At 47.0% G+C, this 20,000-nt stretch overlaps 1 protein-coding gene across 1 annotated transcript in view; it reads right to left on the bottom strand.

Annotated features, from left to right (window-relative positions):
• Window positions 1-20,000, bottom strand: part of LOC143282281 (putative ammonium transporter 2) — a 38,247-nt gene that overhangs the window by 1,069 nt on the left and 17,178 nt on the right. The window contains exons 8-12 of the mRNA XM_076587881.1: window positions 18,115-18,263; window positions 14,295-14,462; window positions 9,788-10,354; window positions 4,427-4,522; window positions 3,523-3,680 (exon numbers count right to left, since the gene is read on the bottom strand). Of these exons, the coding sequence (XP_076443996.1) occupies window positions 3,523-3,680; window positions 4,427-4,522; window positions 9,788-10,354; window positions 14,295-14,462; window positions 18,115-18,263 (1,138 nt within the window). The remainder of the gene's footprint in view (window positions 1-3,522; window positions 3,681-4,426; window positions 4,523-9,787; window positions 10,355-14,294; window positions 14,463-18,114; window positions 18,264-20,000) is intronic.

Raw genomic sequence — 20,000 nt, 5'->3', positions numbered from 1 at the left:
TCTGCTTAGCAGATGTGGTGTAGCATATATGAATTTGTTCGAATGCAGTGACGCCTCCTTGAGTAACTGAACTGATCAAACATTCTCCAGGACATTACTTGATAAACCCTCCTGTTGTCCACACTAATCCGTTTTAGTCACGAATGATCCAGACTGAGTGAGGTGCATTCACGGGTTTGTATTTTAGAGACCATCATACCTGAGGGTAAAGGTGCACATGTGGGTAAATCTACACGAGATAAGGCCAAGGCCCGTTCGCCTTGCCTCGCGTAGATTTACCCGCTGCGGCTAACACCTTTACTCGCAGGTACGATGGTGGTATGTTGAATATGTTGAATATCACCCGAGGCCTTTTTCGTGAGTGTCTGACAGAAAGTAGATAACAGGTGGCTTGATAACGTTAGACACCGACATCACACGGCAGATTCTCTGAAGACTTTGCTTCGTGATGTCAATATCAACAACAATGTCAACAACAACAACAATGTCAACAACAAAAGCAACAACAATAACAATGTCAACAACCAGAGCAACAGCAACAATGGCAACAACAAGAACAACAATGGCAACAATGGCAGCAACAAGAACAACAGCAACAATGTCAACAGCAACAGTGTCAACAACAGCAACAATGTCAACAGCAACAATGTCAACAGCAACAATGTCAACAAGAACAACGGCAACAATGTCAACAGCAACAATGGCAACAACAACACCAACAATGTCAACAAGAACAACGGCAACAATGTCAACAGCAACAATGTCAACAACAACAACAGCAACAATGTCAACAACAACAACGGCAACAATGTCAACAACAACAACAGCAACAGTGTCAACAAGAACAACGGCAACAATGTCAACAAGAACAACAGCAACAATGTCAACAAGAACAACGGCAACAATGTCAACAGCAACGTCAACAACAACAGCGACAATGGCAACAAGAACAACGGCAACAATGTCAACAGCAACAATGTCAACAACAAAAGCGACAATGGCAACAGCAACAATGTCAATAACAACAGCGACAATGGCAACAGCAACAATGGCAACAACAAGAGCAACAGCAACAATGGCAACAACAAGAGCAACAGCAACAATGTCAGCAACAGCAACAATGTCAGCAACAAGAGCAACGGCAACAATGTCAACACCACCACACCACCACCACCGCCAGCAACAACAAAACAGAACCACCAAAGGGGGCAGTGCTGACGTCATCCACACTGGCTGGCTTCATGACCTGTGAGCAGTGGTTGTCACGTGGTGGTGTATTATTCATACAGACACTGAGGAAACATGACAAATGCGCGTGCACTCACATTACAACACACACACACACACATTGAGGGGGACAGATAGACAGACAGACAGACAAAGAAACCATAGAGAAAACAGCCAACGTCCAATTTCATTTTCAAAGAAACCACACAGGAATAAATGAATCAGTACTGAAAATTACATCGCGCGCTCTATCACGCAAACACACACACACGCGCGCGCGCACACACACACACACACACACAAGCGCGCATGCATACACACACAACAACAAAACAACAACAACACAAACACAAAAAAACACAGACACAAACATATACATGCACGTGCGCACGCACGTCACACAATAACAGACACTAACACACATAGGCACACACAGACACACCCATACCCACAAACACACTCAGTCTTTTACACTCTCATGCACAAACACATACACACATGCACAGACAGATTGACAGACAGACAGACACACACACACACATGTATATTGTCTTTTAAATATTGATGTCTTTTTTCTGCTTCATATGGGTCAAATAGCCTGCAGAAACTGAAAAAAACCCCACCCAGTTATGTATTTTTTCCATTTATTATTATTATTATTATTATTTGAGTATATCCCAAGTCATACATGATACTGCATTTCCCCCCCCCCCAAAGCCCACAAAAACACACGAATGTGTGTAACATCCCAGATTGTTTGGGACATACACCAGAACTATTTCAACTGCCTTGAAATGAAAAACACTTGACCCTTTGTTTTTTTTCTGTTTTTTCCCCATCTGGTTTGGCTTCTCGACGTCTCCTCAGTCCATCAGACAACCACCAACCATCAAATTCGGATGTGGGCAAATCGATGCGCGTTGACTTTATACGGCCAAAAAACAACGTCCTTGGAAAACTCCTCCTTAAGTTCACCGCTGTCATCAAAGCCCGTCACTTAGCCTTGAAAAAGAATATAAACACGTTTATCACCCTGTAGGAGAAGACGGACTCCATCTGGTTTGAGGAATGAAAGAGTTTGATAGTTGAAGGAAAAAAAAATAGATGCCTTTTTTTCTCTCTCTCTCCCTTAAAGTTTTGTAAACAGTCCCAGTTCTAAGATTTTTGCCCGTCTATCTTGTCATGGTTTTTGTGTTATCTTTGCCGCTTGTCTTAGTTATCTGCCCTTTTTTGGCTTTCTTCACAACAATCCTCTTCACCAGTTCTTGTGAAATAATGGTTTCTCTGTTCTCTTTAGGCACATAATATGGCTGCTGATTCTGCACTGATGGTTGCCAATATTGCCTTTGTTATTTTCCGTGTTTTTTTTTTGTTTTTGTTTGTTGTTGTTTGTTTTTGTGTGTTGTATTAATTCTTTCAGCGTTTTCTTTCTGATATCTGGAAGCACATGAAAATAATGATGATAATGATAATGATGATGATAATTATAACAATACTACTACTACTGATGATGATAATAAACAACAACAACTACAACAATAATAAAAGAATCGGGTAACTCTGCCAGTCCAGGGATGGTTGGAATGTGGAGTTTATATTTACTGTTGGGCAGGAAGTGTTTCACAGCACACAAGCCATCACTGTGGGGGATGTTCGTATATAACGATACAATGTCCATAGTGATGACACGTCTTTCTGAGCTTATATCACGATCAACAAGAGAGGCAAGGCCTTCAAGACTCACTTGTGATAAATTAAGTCCCCTAGCATTAATTACAGAGTAATTTCCCTTTTTTACTATCTGCACCAAAACGTTTGCAAAATAAATAAAAATTCCATGCTTAGCAAAAGAAGCTCCTGTTTGAACAAAAAATGATAATAATGACTATTCTTGTTGTTGGGTCAGAATATCAGATCAAAGTGCCAAGTTTAGAGAATACAAAAAATATAAATATAACAGTAAATGCAGTGTGCATATAATTAGACTTCTTTTTTTATATTTTTTTGTGCCCATCCCTGAGGTGCAATATTGTTTTAAACAAGATGACTGGAAAGAACTGAATTTTTTCTATTTTTATGCCAAATTTGGTGTCAACTGACAAAGTATTTGCAGAGAAAATGTCGATGTTAAAGTTTACCACGGACACACAGACACACAGACACACACACACAGACAACCGAACACCAGGTTAAAACATAGACTCACTTTGTTTACATAAGTGAGTCAGAAAAGGAGAACTCGTCGAACAGTTGCAGGGTGTGGCTGGTGTCTTTGGGGTAGGTGGGCAGGGTTGCCACAAGGGGTCTGGGAAGCAGTCAATGATGTCTGAGGACAGGACTGTGTGCGACACGCACAGGCTGAAACCACAGGGCGACCTGGGGCCGTAGTCAAGAGACCATCGTGCCTGCAGGTAAATATGTGCCTGTGGGTAATCTGCCTGAGGCAAGGCAAACTGCAAATGTTCCGTAGTCAGGAACACAAGAGCCTAAGTGGGTCTACAAACCCGAAGGCAATTTACCCTTACTATCTGCCATGGGTGACTGCCCACGAAGCAGAGGTAAATATGGGGAATACTTTTGTTGCATTGGTTTTGTTCAGGGAAAACTGGCGTTTTGCAGAGAGAACCTGTCTTGAATATGGCCCCTGGTAGTTTGATCTTAACGTTTGTTCGCTTGGCAGTCAAAATTGACGTATTGAAACTGGCAGACGTCATTATATTCCATATGAATTACGTATGTAGCTTTGAAGTGTTCTACCAACCATGCAGGAAAAGTAGTGACCCCACCCCCACCCCCCACGCCTCCTCCCTTAAAAAAAACACCAATATCAATATATTATTTCCCCCACTTCGGCCTAATCAGGACATGTGTGACCGTGGCATAATTTTAGGCGTTCGACTTTTGATCCAGTGTTCACGAATGATTGGAGTTCGAAGCCCCGTTTCGGCAAGGTGTTATGTAATTGGGAAAAAGACACTTTTCTCCGATTTTTCCTCATCCACCCAGGTGTGAAAGGGTCCCTGACTTTTGTTGTGTTCATAAAACGGGCGGAAGGAGAGGACTGGGTCCCGTGTTCCTACGCTGAGCCCCTTGACACAGTGGGTATGAGTTCACTGCCCCGATGGCCGTGAAAGGGTATGGGACCTCAGGGCCGGTCTGTGTCCTGTGCAGCGTGGCTTCCTCTCGTGGCGAGGTGTACCGCGAGACTGGACAGAAAACTATCTGACGACAGGCCCAAGTCCTCGTGATTTCCCTTCTGCCCTTGTATCCTAGGGCCACGACACGTGGGCGCTCCCTGGTTCGTGGACGTCAGGTGTTTGAACCAGTACTGTGCACACTGAATATTGCTTGTGACAGCAACACACATACACGCTCGAGCACTCACACACACACAAACAAACACACACATACACACACAAACACACACACACACACTCGAGCACTCACACACACACACACACAAACACACACACACATACAAACACACACACACACACACACACACACACACACACACACACACGCTCGAGCACACACACACACACACGGACACACACACACACACACACAAACACACACACACGGACACACACACACACACAGACACACACACACACACGAACGAACCCCAGCAAGTGCAATAACAAAACAAAAACCAACCAAATTCGGCGCTCCTGAGGCAATGAGAAACGGAAAGCAAAGAAAAAGCAAAGACAAACACTGCCGACTGAACCAACGTCAGACACATGATTTACGTTGCGTCGCACGTGCACAACGTCTCGTTGCATGGAGACAATCACAAGTTTGCAGACACGCATTTGACTCTTGGGAGAAAAGTTCCAAAAGCAGGCATCTTCCACAAAGAAGCCGAGAAAAACAGTAGCTGTTTACATGCCCCAGGAACAGACAGACTTGGTGGAGAGTCAGTTTGACAAAAACATACACACGTAAATAAAACCCATATACATCCGTCAGCACGCACGTACACCGCACACACACACACACACACACACACATACACACACGCACGGACGCACGCACTTATTAATATTGCGTAGATTTATCGCTGTTAAGATTGTTCATGCATCCCAGTCCTGATATGTGACAAGCTAAACAGATCATTTATCAATGTCATGTCATGTCATGTCATGTCAATCCATCAAGCAATGCCGCAATGTAATTACTGATTTAAGGCTCCTTTTTCGTGTTAATTTCGACTGGTCAAACAACGGGAAATATAATAGCACAGAAGGTAAAGAGAAGAATAACATCTTTGAATACACACAGCAGGTGGTGGGTTCATATTTTATTCACATTGAACTGCTTTGTATGCTGTGCATTTTTACATCCACTCACGTGTGCGAAGACATGCATTCAACAATCACTTGTCAAATAATGTTTGATCATACTACATATTCATGAACTTCAAAGGAACGCGGTGACGTAATCACTACATGACGACACTATCCAGTTATAAAAATAACGACCCGAAGGCGTGAACGACAACGACTCAGGCAAGTGTAAATGGCACTACAGTCTGGGAACGGGTATATTGCAATAGTTATCATAAAGATTCAAAGAAATTTGACTCTTTTGCCCCTTTTGGGGTGACGAGGATACAAAACAATGGTGGTGGTGTGTGTCCATCGAGATCGATGATGACCATTGTTGTCATCCAGCTGGGGGATGGGGTCTATCATGAGTCTATCTGTGAGTGCGCAGATGGCTGAATAGTCCAATCTGCGCACGAAATGTTCGCTGACAGTTGCGGCAGACAAAGACAGGCATATCATTATCAGGGAGCTTGTTTGCCCGTAACTTTCTGGCCTGCCTCTTCTGAACAGCTGCAGCAGTCCTGTAGGCCTCGCACAACTTGGCGCCTTTGTGCACAGCAGCGTGCCATTTGTCACGGTCCACTGCAGATTCCTCCCAGGAGTCAGGGTTGATATTAAACGCTTTCAGAGAGACTTTCAGAGTATCTCTGAAGTGCTTCTTCTGACCTCTGTGTGATCTCTTCCCTTGTTGCAGCTCGCCATAGAAGAGCCTTTTGGGCAGCCGATGGTCTGGCATGCGAAGCTGGGACTGCATTAGGATGGTGAAGATGCTGGAAAGGGTGGCTTTTGCAAGCACCTCCGTGTCTGGGGTCCTGTCTTGCCACTTGATGTTCAGTAGCTTCCTGAGGCATGTTGTGTGGAAGTGGTTCAGCTTCTTGGCGTATCGTTGGTACACTGTCCAAGTTTCGCAGGCATACAATAGTGTGGGGAGAACTACTGCTCTGTAGACCTTTAGCTTGGCCTCAAGACCAATGCCTCTTATGTTCCAGACATTTGCATAGAGTCTACCAAAGGTTGCGCTTGCTCTTGCAATCCTGACGTTCACTTCATCGTCGATGGTCGCATTTCGTGACAGTGTGCTGCCAAGGTATGTGAACCGCTCCACCGCACTGAGTCGCTGACCGTTGACTGTGATGTTGGGCTCAACGTGGGGTTTCCCTGGGGCTGGCTGATGGAGAACTTCAGTTTTCCTCGTGCTGATGGTAAGGCTGAAATTCCTGCTGGCAGTGGCAAACTTGTCGACGCTGAGTTGCATGTCAGCTTCAGATCCAGTGTTGAGGGCACAATCATCAGCAAACAAAAAGTCTCTGATAATGTCTGTCATGACCTTCGTTTTTGCTTGAAGCCTTCTGAAGTTAAACAGCTTGCCATCTGTTCGGTACTTTAGGCCAATTCCAACATCGCCATCTCTGAAGGCATCAATAAGCATTGCAGAGAACATGAGGCTGAACAGTGTTGGAGCCAGGACGCAGCCTTGCTTGACACCATTTGTGACAGGAAAAGGAGCAGATGTTTCGCCATTGTCCTGGACTCGAGCCTGCATGCCTTCATGGAATTGGTTGACCAAGGAAATAAATTTCCGAGGGCATCCGTACTTGGCCATGATCTTCAACAGTCCCTCTCTACTCACGGTGTCGAAGGCTTTAGTGAGGTCGACATAAGTGGAGAACAGATCAGCATTTTGCTCCTGACATTTCTCTTGCATCTGCCTTGCAGCAAACACCATGTCGGTGGTTCCGCGCTCTTTCCGGAATCCACATTGGCTCTCAGGCAAATGACCTTGGTCAAGGTGTGCTATGAGGCGGTTTAGTAGGATCCTGGCAAGTATCTTGCCTGCGATGGAGAGCAAGGAAATGCCCCGATGGTTATCACAGGCTTGTTGGTTCCCCTTTCGCTTGTACAAGTGAATGATAGATGCATCTTTGAAATCCTGGGGGATCGTCTCTTCTTTCCACATGAGTGCGTTGCTGTACCGCCTTCCTCTCCGTTGAACCGATAGATTTCTTCCGCAGATTCTGCCGGATCCAGACTTCGCATGCATGGGTAGACACACCCCGGGGGCCAGCTGCGTGTGGCATGCACACAGCACAGTGGAGCTAGATGGCCGTCGGTGGCTCTGCTGAGCCGACGCCCTTTTATGGATCTCGTTTTTAATTCCATAAGGGTGTCTAGCCACCCACCTCACCAGTCCCGGAAGGGAGCGGTGGGTGTGCCGGTTTAGTCGCTGGCAACCCAACCTTGAACAGGTTGTACTGGATTACAGGTTACCAGTCGCAGATCTAATGACCTGACCTAACCATAAAACAATACATACTCACTGAATCACTTCAGTCCAACAATGTCTCCGAAACTCGCAAAAACTCACACACACGCATGCATACAAACACGCGTGCGCGCTAATGATAATGATTTGCAACAAAACAAATCAAACTTAAAGATACTGACAAGTATGTTCTAGATGTAACTAAAGTTACACACCCTTTCCAAGTTTTGAGAATTTACTTGCGTTTTCTTCCCAGCACGAAATGAATTGCATGAACCGAACAAGCGAACATAAAACGAATATGGCGAAAGCCATGAACGTTTTTGTGAAGACCCCCTCCCGCGCACATACACACACGCACGCACGCACGCACACACACACACACACACACAGAGAAAGAAAAACAACAACAGGAAATGATTTATGTACAAATATCGTCTGAATCAGTTACAAATATGGACAAGATTCCAACCATTAACTTGCAGTCTCACATATAACGCTTGTTGTAGATTGCTCGGTCATGCAGAACGATAACTCATTAACTTGCCATCTCACAAACAACGTTTGTTGTAGATTGCTCAACCATGCAGAACGGTAACTCCTTAACTTGCCATTTCACAGATAACGTTTGTTGTAGATTGCTCAGTCATGCAGAACGATAACTCATTAACTTGCCATTTCACAGATAACGTTTGTTGTAGATTGCTCAGTCATGCAGAACGATAACTCATTAACTTGCCATCTCACAGACAACGTTTGTTGTAGATTGCTCAGCCATGCAGAACGATAACTCATTAACTTGCCATTTCACAGATAACGCTTGTTGTAGATTGCTCAGCCATGCAAAACGATAACTCCTTGTTGAAGTAGAGAACGAATCAATAGTAGTGTACCACTGACAGACCAGCTGTGTAGCCCTGAGTGAAAACAAATATTCCCCATTCAGTCTTCGGAGAGTTGTATAAGATCAACGGTGTGTGAAGATCGTCTTCCCTCCTGGTGTTAAACTTTAGATATCACGTTTTTTGTTGTTGTTGAACTTCTTCAGAGATCACTAGCGCATGGTTATTAACATTTTCGCTCCACAGAGTATAGATAAAGTTTGTTTTATTTTTTTACACACAGATATACTATACACACAAACCTGAACCAGAATTGGAACATAGTGTCTGAATTCGATCACAAAGTACCACGGACTACAGATATATGTGTTGATTTAACAAAGGTGGTCTATTTCGCTGCAGATCGAATGTGAACAGAAATTTTGACCAGCAAAGACCACGAACAGTTCTTTCTTTCCTCGTCCTTTTTTATTTATTTATTTATTTATTTTTATCATGCCTTCAGGAAACAAAACGTAATTGTGAAGCTCTGCGTGTTTTTTGTGTGTTGTTGTTGTCATATATCGAGAAGCATTCTTTAATATATGTGAGTGCACGCACGAACATGAATATTTTATCTTCGTGTTTATGAACGCTGTTTTTACCCCAAGTGTGTGTGTGTGTGTGTGTGTGTGTGTGTGTGTGTGTGTGTGTGTGTGTGTGTGTGTGTGTGTGTGTGTGTGTGTGTGTCCGTGTCCTATATGTCTCTGCGTCTGTGTCTATGTACCTGTGTGAGGGCACACGCACGTCTGGACGAAGATTTATTCCTGAACCAAACATCAGTAGCACTTTCAGCTCCAGAAATGTTGTAGAGAGAGAGAGAGAGACAGAGACAGAGACAGAGAGACAGACAGACAGAGACAGAGAGAGACTGAGACAAATAGAGAGAGAGAGAGAGAGAGAGAGAGAGAGAGAGAGAGAGAGAGTTCACTGGCTGTCGACCACCCGCTCTTGTTGACGGCCCCGGTACAGTGGTGGTGGTGACGAAGGCACCGTCACTGAGGCAGCACAGAGTTGTTGGCCAGGAGGTCACCCCCGTGCCCCCCAACACTCCCTCCTCCCCGCTCCCCTGACCCCCCCACCTCCTCCTCCTCCTCCAGCACCACCACCGTGCTGACACTCCCCCTGTTGGGGAAAGCCGCCTCGTTCGCAACTCCACCCTGCCCCTCTTCACCCGCGCCGACCCCGATCTTTTTCACCTTGACCCCGTTCTTTTTCACCTTGACCCGGTTCTTTTTCACCTTGACCCCGTTCTGTTTGTCCTTGACCCCTCTCCGGAACAACGCTGGCAGGCAGGACGTGTCCCGAGATGGGTCGCCGCCGCCGCCGCCGCCGCCTCTGGGACCGGGATCGGTAGAGGTTCTGGAACGGCGCCGTTTGCGGTGTGTGTTGTCTTCCTCCTCCCTGTCCAATCCGGCGGTTCGGGGACTGAGTTTGACTAGGGCGGACGGAGTCACCACCGGGCTCGGCACGGTGCCGCCGTGGTGGAAAGCGGGGTCAAGGTCAGGGTCGTGGGCCAGGGGGGAAGGCTGGCGGGGGATAAGGTTGGGGGTGAGGATGCTGACGTCCACGACCCCGTGCTCGCAGAAGTCGGCGCCCAGGCGTTCTTCCTCCAGGCTGACCCTGAGGCCGATCGTCTTGTCGATGGCCTGGGGAGGAGAGAGAGAGAGAGGGGTTGTAGTGGGAAGGGCTTGGTGAAGGGATGGTCGAGTTGTAAAACATATGGGGTATAGGGTATGTGTGTGCGTGCGTGCGTGCGTGCATGCGTACGTGTGTGTGTGTGTGTGTGTGTGTGTGTGTGTGTGTGTGTGTGTGTGTGTGTGTGTTGGGTTTGCTGGTAATGAAATTTTGAGTGTGGTAAGACTTTTTTTTTTCTTCTTCTTCTTTCGTGGGTTGCAACACCTACATTCACTCGCATGTACACGAGTGGGCTTTTACGTGTATGACTGTTTTTACCCCGCCATGTAGGCAGCCATTACATGATCTTTAATGTGCGTAACTGATCTTTTGCTTGCGTATATACACACGAAGGGGGTTCAGGGACAGGCAGGTCTACACGTATGTTGATCTGGGAGATCAGTAAAATCTCTAGCCTATACCCAACAAGCGCCGTTACCGGCATTAAAAAAAAAAAAAAATCTTTTTGAAGCATTAGTGCATCAGAAAATACTTGCACCTTTTGCTCAGTATAGTACGCTATCACTTGAGAAATTAGTTTTGGAAACGTTTTTGAGCGAGTAATGATGCATACATTTCATTTGATTTTCTGGCCTGAAGTTTTCTACCTATCTATTGTTAAATGACACATGAAATATCTCGATAAGATCACCATTCTCTCTCTCTCTCTCTCTCTCTCTCTCCCGCTTTCCATTTGCTATCCTACTTTTGTCTGCATTTCACTGTTGATTATTTCTAAGGCATAGTTAGTTTTTCTACATCTCTGCATTTCAAGCTTTGTTCCCCCTTCTCGTTTCTCGGTGTGTTTATTTGTATTCTTTCTTTCTCTCCCTCTCTCTCTTTCTATCTTTCTGTTAAAAAAAACAAACCCAAAACCCAACATTTTCCGACTTTGTTGTTTCCTGCATCATTTCCTTCGTTTATTGCCTGTTGCACCATTGAAGGTTTCTTCCGTGTTCCCACACGATGCCTGCCCATTACTCCATGGCAAACACCTCATTACCCTCCTCCCAGGCTGTTGCTGCGCCCGTGTTAGTAAAGTCACGCGCTACGAATCTCTCGCACCTGCTCCAGCCTTGACGATGGCCGAAAACTGCGGCTATTTCTGGACATTTATTTTACAATGAAGGAAAGGGAAAGGGGGGGAGGGCGGGGGAGGGCTAGGGGGGGGAGTGATGGGGTGCGTAGCTTTTTGTTCATCGGATATACCCCCCCCAAAAAAAAAAAACCAAAAAAAACATGCCCCCCCCCCTGCCCCCCCCCCCCCCCCCCCCCCGCCAATGATTCTCCAAAATCACAAGGGAAGAGGTTCGTTCCATCGGGGTCAATAGAAGTTGGTGTACAATTTCTGAGAGGTGTGCGCGCGCGCGCGCGAATCACTGTCGTAAATGGAACGTGTACGCGCATTAATTTGAGAGAGCATCAGCGTTTCTGTTCCCCCCTCACCCCCCCAAACCTCCACCTCTCCCTCATCTCAACACACACACACACACACACACACACAGAGGAAGCAAACTAGCCAGACACAGCACAGAGCTGCGTACAAATGAATACGTCCCTCTGATTACGTCTCCCTCTGAACGTAAGTGCGTGCAACATCTGGATCAGCGACGGTCTAATCAGTCTTATTTCACCACATCACACCACACCGCGCCACCCCACATCACACTACCACACAACCACATCACACCACCCACCCCACCCAACACCACCCCATCCCACACCACACCACACCACCCACCACACCACACCACCCACCACCACACCACCCACCACACCACCCACCACCACACCATCCACCACACCACATCACCACACCACACCACCCAACACCACCCCATCCCACACCACACCACACCACCCAACACAACCACGCCACGCCACACCACACCACACCACCCAACACAACCCCACACCACACCACACCACCACACCACACCACCCAACACAACCCCACACCACACCACGCCACACCACCACCCCACCCGACACCACCCCACCCCACCCACCACACCACACCACCCAACACCACCCCATCCCACAGCACACCACCCACCACCCCACACCACCCCATCCTACACCAAAACACCCACCACCCCACACCACCCACCCCACACCATCCCACACCACACCACCCCGCCCCACACCACCACACCACACAACACCACCCCACACCACACCACCCCACTACACTGACCATGTTACGAATCAGCAACCATGACTTACAAATCGAACAGGGAAGATATAAAAATACACCGAAAGAACAAAGACTATGTGATACTTGTAACAGTTTAGAAGATGAGATTCACCTTTTTGACAATTGTGTAAAGTATAGTACTTACAGACACAGATTCCTAATCGATATATGTCGTCCAAATGCAAAGCCTAGTGAACTGATCCTTCTAACAGAATAACAGCCAAGGCTGGCGAAATTTGTTCACGAACGTTTCTCTTCTTAATATGCTCATGTTTATGTTTCATTGTCTTATAAACGTGAAGGTTTTATGACAATAAAAAGTATTCCATTCTATTCTATTCTGCACTACACCACACTACCACCCCACACAACTGAGGAATGTGTTAGTGAGGGACCGACGCAACAGGATACGACACGATACAATACGATACAATCCAAAACTATTGCTGACCAGAAGCATGATGAAGGTGGTGGTGAGCATGAGGGACCACAGCACAGCACAGCACAGCACAGCACAGCACACCGCACCACACCTGACCGCACCACACACCACACCACACCACACAACACCACACCACACCTCACCTCACCGCACCACACCTCACCGCACCACAAACCACACCACACCACACCACACACCACACCACACCTCACCGCACCACACACCAAACCACACCACACCACACCACACCTCACCACACCACACCACACCTCACCTCACCATACCACACTTGACCGCAACACACACCACATCACACCAAACCACACCACACACCACACCACACCACACCAAACCACACCACACCACACCACACCTGACCGCACCACACACCACACCACACCACACCTGACCGCACCACACACCACACCACACCACACCACACCACACCTGACCGCACCACACACCACACCACACCACACCACACCACACCTGACCGCACCACACACCACACCACACCACACCACACCATACCACACCTGACCGCACCACACCACACCACACCAAACCACACCACACCACACCACAACTGACCGCACCACACACCACACCACACCTCACCACACCACACCGCACCACACCACCCACCACACCACACGATATCACACCACACCAAACCACACCGCTTCACACCACCCACCACACCACACCACACGATACCACACCACACCACACCACACCACACCTGACCGCACCACACACCACACCACACCACACCACACCACACCACACCTCACCACACCACACCTGACCTGACCACACCACACACCACACCTCACCTCACCGCATCACACCACACCTCACCGCACCACAAACCACACCACACCACACACCACACCACACCTCACCGCACTACACACCACACCACACCAAACCACACCACACCACACCTCACCGCACCACACACCACACCACACCACACCACACCTCACCGCACCACACACCACACCACACCAAACCACACCACACCACACCTGACCGCACCACACACCACACCACACCAAACCACACCTCACCTGACCGCACCACACACCACACCACACCACACCACACCTGACCGCACCACACCACACCACACCACACCTGACCGCACCACACACCGCACCACACACCACAGCACACCACAGGGACCACAGCACAGCACGCCACACCACACCACACCACAGTGTACAGTACAATACAATACAATACAATACAATACAAAACAACCCCTCACCAGCAGCATGATGAAGGTGGTGGTGACGGACCAGACTGCCTCACAGACGATGGACAGGAGTTGCACGGCCAGCAGGTACAGCCCTCCCCCCTTCAGCAGCCCGTTCCGGTTCCCGCTCAGGTCCTCCACGTCGTCGTCCTCCACGAACAGGCCAACCGCCACCAGGCCCTGAAGAACAACAACAACAACACACATACACGCGCGCACGCGCACACACGCACATACATATATACACAGACACACACACACATACACATACACACACACACACACGCGCGCGGGCGCGCGTGTGCATCTGTCTGTCAGTCAGTATGACAACCCACCCCATCACCCCCTACACATACACACACACATACACACACACATACACACACACACACAACGTTGGACAGTGTTGTTTATAGTCGAGCTAACAGTTCAAGGCCATGGCAGGACTGAACAACAGAAGCATGCACTTATCGCACGTAAAAGAACCCACGGCAACAAGTTTCTGGCAAAATTCTGTAGAAAAAAAATCCACTTTGTTAGGAAAACAAATCCAAAATTGCAGACAGAAACACGAAAAAAAAACAAAAAACAAACAAACAACAAAAACACAAACAAACAAAACAACAACAACAACCCCCCCCCAAAAAAAACCCCAAAAAAACCCCAAACAAAACCCAACGGAAGGGCGTAGGGGGGCTGTACTGTAGAATAGAATAGAACATGTCTTTATTACCAAGTGTACCGGGGTCACAAGGAATATTAGGAGGGGGGTGGGGGGGAGGGGTAGTACCTAATAAGGTACGAACATAAATCGAAAATCATACCCAAACACAGATACAGTAGAAATTAGCATACATACAAGTGCATATCAATATAAAAACTTGTGCATACTCACACACACACACACACACACAGACACACACACACACACACACACACACACACACACACACATGTTTGAACAGAAGCCGCATATTACATGAGGATGGGGCTGATGACTAGATCTTCAAGTAGATGGTTGTTGATTGCACAATTCTATTTATCATACTGGGTTTGTTCGAGAGACAGGGCATTGACTGCTTTGGGGAAAAAAGCTATTGGCGAAGCGATTGGTTTTCGTCCTTATACTTCTGTACCGTCGACCAGAGGGGAGCATCTCGAAAATCCCAACAGGAGAGCAGCCCGAATTTCACACGTAGAAATATGTTGTGACAAAGAGCAATACAATACAATACAATACAATTCAATTCAATTCAATTCAATACAGATGTTGTGTATAGTCTAGCCGACCGCACAGGGCCATCTCAGAACTGAACAACGGAAGAACGTGGGCAGTGGACTGGTAAGATAACTAGTTTGGTAACCGCCATGTATTTCTTCTTCTTCTTCTTCTGCGTTCACTCGTATGCACACGAGTGGGCTTTTACGTGTATGACCGTTTTTTTTACCCCGCCATGTAGGCAGCCATACTCCGTTTTCCGGGGTGTGCATGCTGGGTATGTTCTTGTTTTCCATAATCCACCGAACGCTGACATGGATTACAGGATCATTAACGTGCGTATTTGATCTTCTGCTTGCATATACACACGAAGGGGGTTCAGGCACTAGCAGGTCTGCACATATGTTGACCTGGGAGATCGTAAAAATCTCCACCCTTTACCCACCAGGCGCCGTCACCGTGATTCAAACCCGGGACCCTCAGATTGACAGTCCAACGCTATAACCACTCGGCTATTGCGCCCGTCACGCCATGTATAAACTTCAACAACAACAGAATGTTGGGGAAAGGCAAGCACAGTTCGTTGCTATTAACCGGTTCTCTGATTCCAGAAACCACACAGAAGAGTTTCCTTACTCAGACTCAAAAAAAGTTGAACTCTAATGGCTAGCAATATATCTTGGTGCGTAAAAATTTTCAACGGCAGAAAACTATCAGTATAGTATCAGTAGCTCAAGGAGGCGTCACTGCGTTCGGTCAAATCCATATACGCTACACCACATCTGCCAAGCAGATGCCTGACCAGCAGCGTAACCCAACGCGCTTAGTCAGGCCTTGAGAAATAAATAAATAAATAGAAAGGGAACACTCGTGCCCTCTATAATTTTCAGTAACAAAGAGAACGATGTAACTTGAAATGAAAATGGAACGAAAGGTAACAACCATGGGTATTGCTGATTCAGGCCTGAAAGGGGGGGGGACTGAAAGGTAGTAGGGCGGTAGTAATAATAATAATAATGGTACTTATACAGCGCTGAATCTTGTGCATAAGCGCTTTCGCACCAGTCATTTTCACGCACGCATAACTCTAAAACTGGAGAAACTAAAGACAAGGAAGAGGCAGGGAAGGGAGGCTATTTTGGGAAGAGGTGGGTTTTAAGGCCAGACTTGAAAGAGCTGAGTGTGGAGACTTGAAGAAGCGAAAGAGGAAGTTCATTCCAATTGCAAGGTCCAGAGACAGAGAAAGAGGCGAAAGAGGAAGTTCATTCCAATTGCAAGGTCCAGAGACAGAGAAAGAACGGCGGCCAACAGTCGAGAGTTTGAATCTGGGTATGCGTAAGTGGAGTGGATCCGAAGCTGATCGTAGTGAGCGAGATGGAGTGTAGAGGTGAGACAGAGATAGGAAGGGGCTGATTTGTGAATACATTTGTAGCATAGAGTGCTGATCTTGTACTTTATTCGGTGTGAGACAGGGAGCCAGTGGAGATGTTGCAAAAGAGGAGTGATGTGCTCATATCTTTTCTTTCTGAGGACGAGTCGGGCAGCAGAATTTTGTATGCGCTGAAGGGACTGAATGGATGAAGCAGGCAAACCAGACAATAGAGAGTTACAGTAGTCAAAGCGAGAGAGAATGAGAGAAACGACAAGTCTAGATGTTGCGTCAATGTAGTGAGGTGGTGGGTGGGGGGACGGGGGGCTGGGCAAAGACATCAACATCCAAGAACAAACCACTGATCAACACCAGTAAACGGAACAACTTGATCCTCAGGGTGAAAAGCTAGTGGCTTGTTGTTCTCGCTTTTTTTTTTTTTTTTTTGTCTCGGGGATGTCTGCAGTCTGCTGTTCACTGAGCCCACTGGTTTTTCGTGTGTGAATCGTATTTCGTATTGTTAAGGATGAGATTTCGTTTCCAGTTTACGATCATGTATGGATGCGAAAAACAACAACAACAACAACAAAAAAAAAACCACAACAACAACAAAAAACAAAAAAACAAAACAAAACAAACAAAAAAAAAAAAAAAAAAAAAAAAAAAAAAAAAACGGAAGAAATTTCGTTTGTGTAAAGTAGTAGTAGTAGTAGTAAAACGTTAAAATGAATTCCGGTACAGCTTTTCGCAAACAATGCATACACACACACACACGCGCGCGCGCGCACACACACACACACACACGGCTAAGATTACAATTGTGGATACTAGTAGATGCTAAACGAAAGAAAGAACACACACACACTCCATCGAGTAGCAGTAGTAGTAATAGTAGTAGTAGTAAAACGTTTGCATAAAATTCGGTACAACTTTTCGTAAACAATGCCTACACACACACACACACACACACACACACACACAGAGTAGTAGTAGTAGTAGTTGTAGTTGTAGTAGTAGTAAAACGTTGTATAAAATTCGGTTCAACTTTTCGTAAACAATGCCTACACACACACACACACACACACACACACACACGCACGCACGCAGGCACGCACGCACGCACACACACAACGGAGGACAGGGCGAGTTGATGGGTAAAGTGCAGCAACACCAGCAGTAGCAACAACAACAGCAACAACAACAGCAACAGAAACAGAAGCAGCAGAAGAAGCAAAGAAACGAACCCAGACGCCCCCCGCCCCGTGCACGGCCACAGCGGACACGGGGTCGTCCAGCCGGAGCTTGTCCATGAGGGCTCCCCAGGACAGGGTGCACAGGGCTCCTACCATGCCGATAAGCACTGCCTCGTAGGGCCGGATCATGGGGCAGCTGGCTGCACAACAGACAACGGGTAGCACGTGCCGATGTCATGCACAGCGGTGACACACAGATACGTGTGCGTGCGTGGGCGGGGTTGGGGGGGAGGGGGGAGGGAGATAGATTGGCGGGGTGGGTGTGGAATAGCTTTCAATTCAGTTTCAGTATTTTTCAGTATCAGTATCAGTAGCTCAAGGAGGCGTCACTGCGTTCGGTCAAATCCATATACGCTACACCACATCTGCCAAGCAGATGCCTGACCAGCAGGGTAACCCAACGCGCTTAGTCAGAAAAAAAACAACAACAAAAATTTTTAAAAAAGAAAAAAAGAAGAAAATTATAAAAATAAATAAAATAAAATAAAACAAAATAAAATAAAGAATAATAAGTATTTTTCAAGGAGTCACTGTGTGTGGTAATACGCTACACCAGCCTGTAGCAGCATAACCCAACGCACCTGACCAGCAGCATAACCCAACGCACCTGGCGCATGCACAATACATTTGTGTAACCTCCTATCAGAGTGAATATCTTCTACAGGTTTTTTTTTTTCCAGAGGACAACACTCTCGTTGCCATAGGTTCTTCTTCAGTGCACCAAGTGCGTACTGCACATACAGACCTCGGTTTATCGTCTCATCCGTATAAACTAAACGCTCAGTTTGATTTTCCAGTCCAACTCGGGAGAAAGGGCGAGAACAGGAGCCAGTTGCATTGCTCGGACGGAAAAGCCTAGTATGGTTGTAACCCGCTACTAACTGTGTGTAGTATGGAACTCCGCAATGGCGTAGTTCGGTCAACGTAGGCATCCAGTCACGTGTAACGGTCAAAAAGTTAGAACCAAGCAATCCAACTGCCTCCAGGACTCGAACCCAGATCCTTCCGGCAGATGAGCGTCTTAATCATTCTGCCACCCTTCTACCTCGAGAAGAGGATAGAGGATGTGGGTCAGGGTCAGAATGATGATGATGACGGCAGTTTCTTCGTATCCGAAGATCACTGGGAAGAAGGTCTAGTCCCGGTGAGGCAAGCCTTCTGATGGCTGTACAGGCCAATCCTGGACTTGCATTGTCGGGAACAGCTGGCGCACGTGAAGGTTGGCTGGTCGCTGGAGGGGTGAACTTGAGATGATGCCTACCTTTCTCCGCTCGCGTTTTTCCCTGGCTGTCTGCGTCCTTTCCTTTTCAAATTTCCTGACAGCTTTCCTGGTGGAAGTTTTCCAGGCAGATCTGTTTGCTGCCAGTGTCTCCCAGCTGTGGTGGTCAATTTCGCTACGTGACATCTGCTGCTTCAGTTGGTCCTTGTAGCGTCTGCGTGGAGCTCCAACGCTGCGTTTATAGAATAGTGGAAAGCAATACACTTGGCAGTGTGTTCTCTGTCTCCCCCCACCCCCCTCTAACTTGACCTTGAGTGGTGGCCTGGGCACTAGTCATTCGGAGTGAAACGATAAGCCCGGAGGCTCCCGTGTGTAGTATGCACTTTGCGAACGTGGAAAAAAAAACCCACGGCAATAAAAAGGGTTGTCCCTGGCAAAAATTATATAGAAAAATCCACTTTGATAGGAATTCAGATATCCGGCAGAAAACCAATCAGAAACAATTGTAGAGCTACACTATAGCGAAGCGTTCTCCCTTGGGGGGGGGGGGGGGGGGGGGGACAGCCCGAATTTCACACAGAGAAATATCTCGTGTCAACAGAGTGACAGAACAGAAATTAATAGAATATGATACTATAGAATTCAATGCAACGCAGTA

This window comes from Babylonia areolata, chromosome 5 (assembly GCF_041734735.1).
Source record: "Babylonia areolata isolate BAREFJ2019XMU chromosome 5, ASM4173473v1, whole genome shotgun sequence".
Classification (NCBI taxonomy): domain Eukaryota; kingdom Metazoa; phylum Mollusca; class Gastropoda; order Neogastropoda; family Buccinidae; genus Babylonia; species Babylonia areolata.
This window is presented reverse-complemented; position numbering and strand designations above follow the sequence as displayed.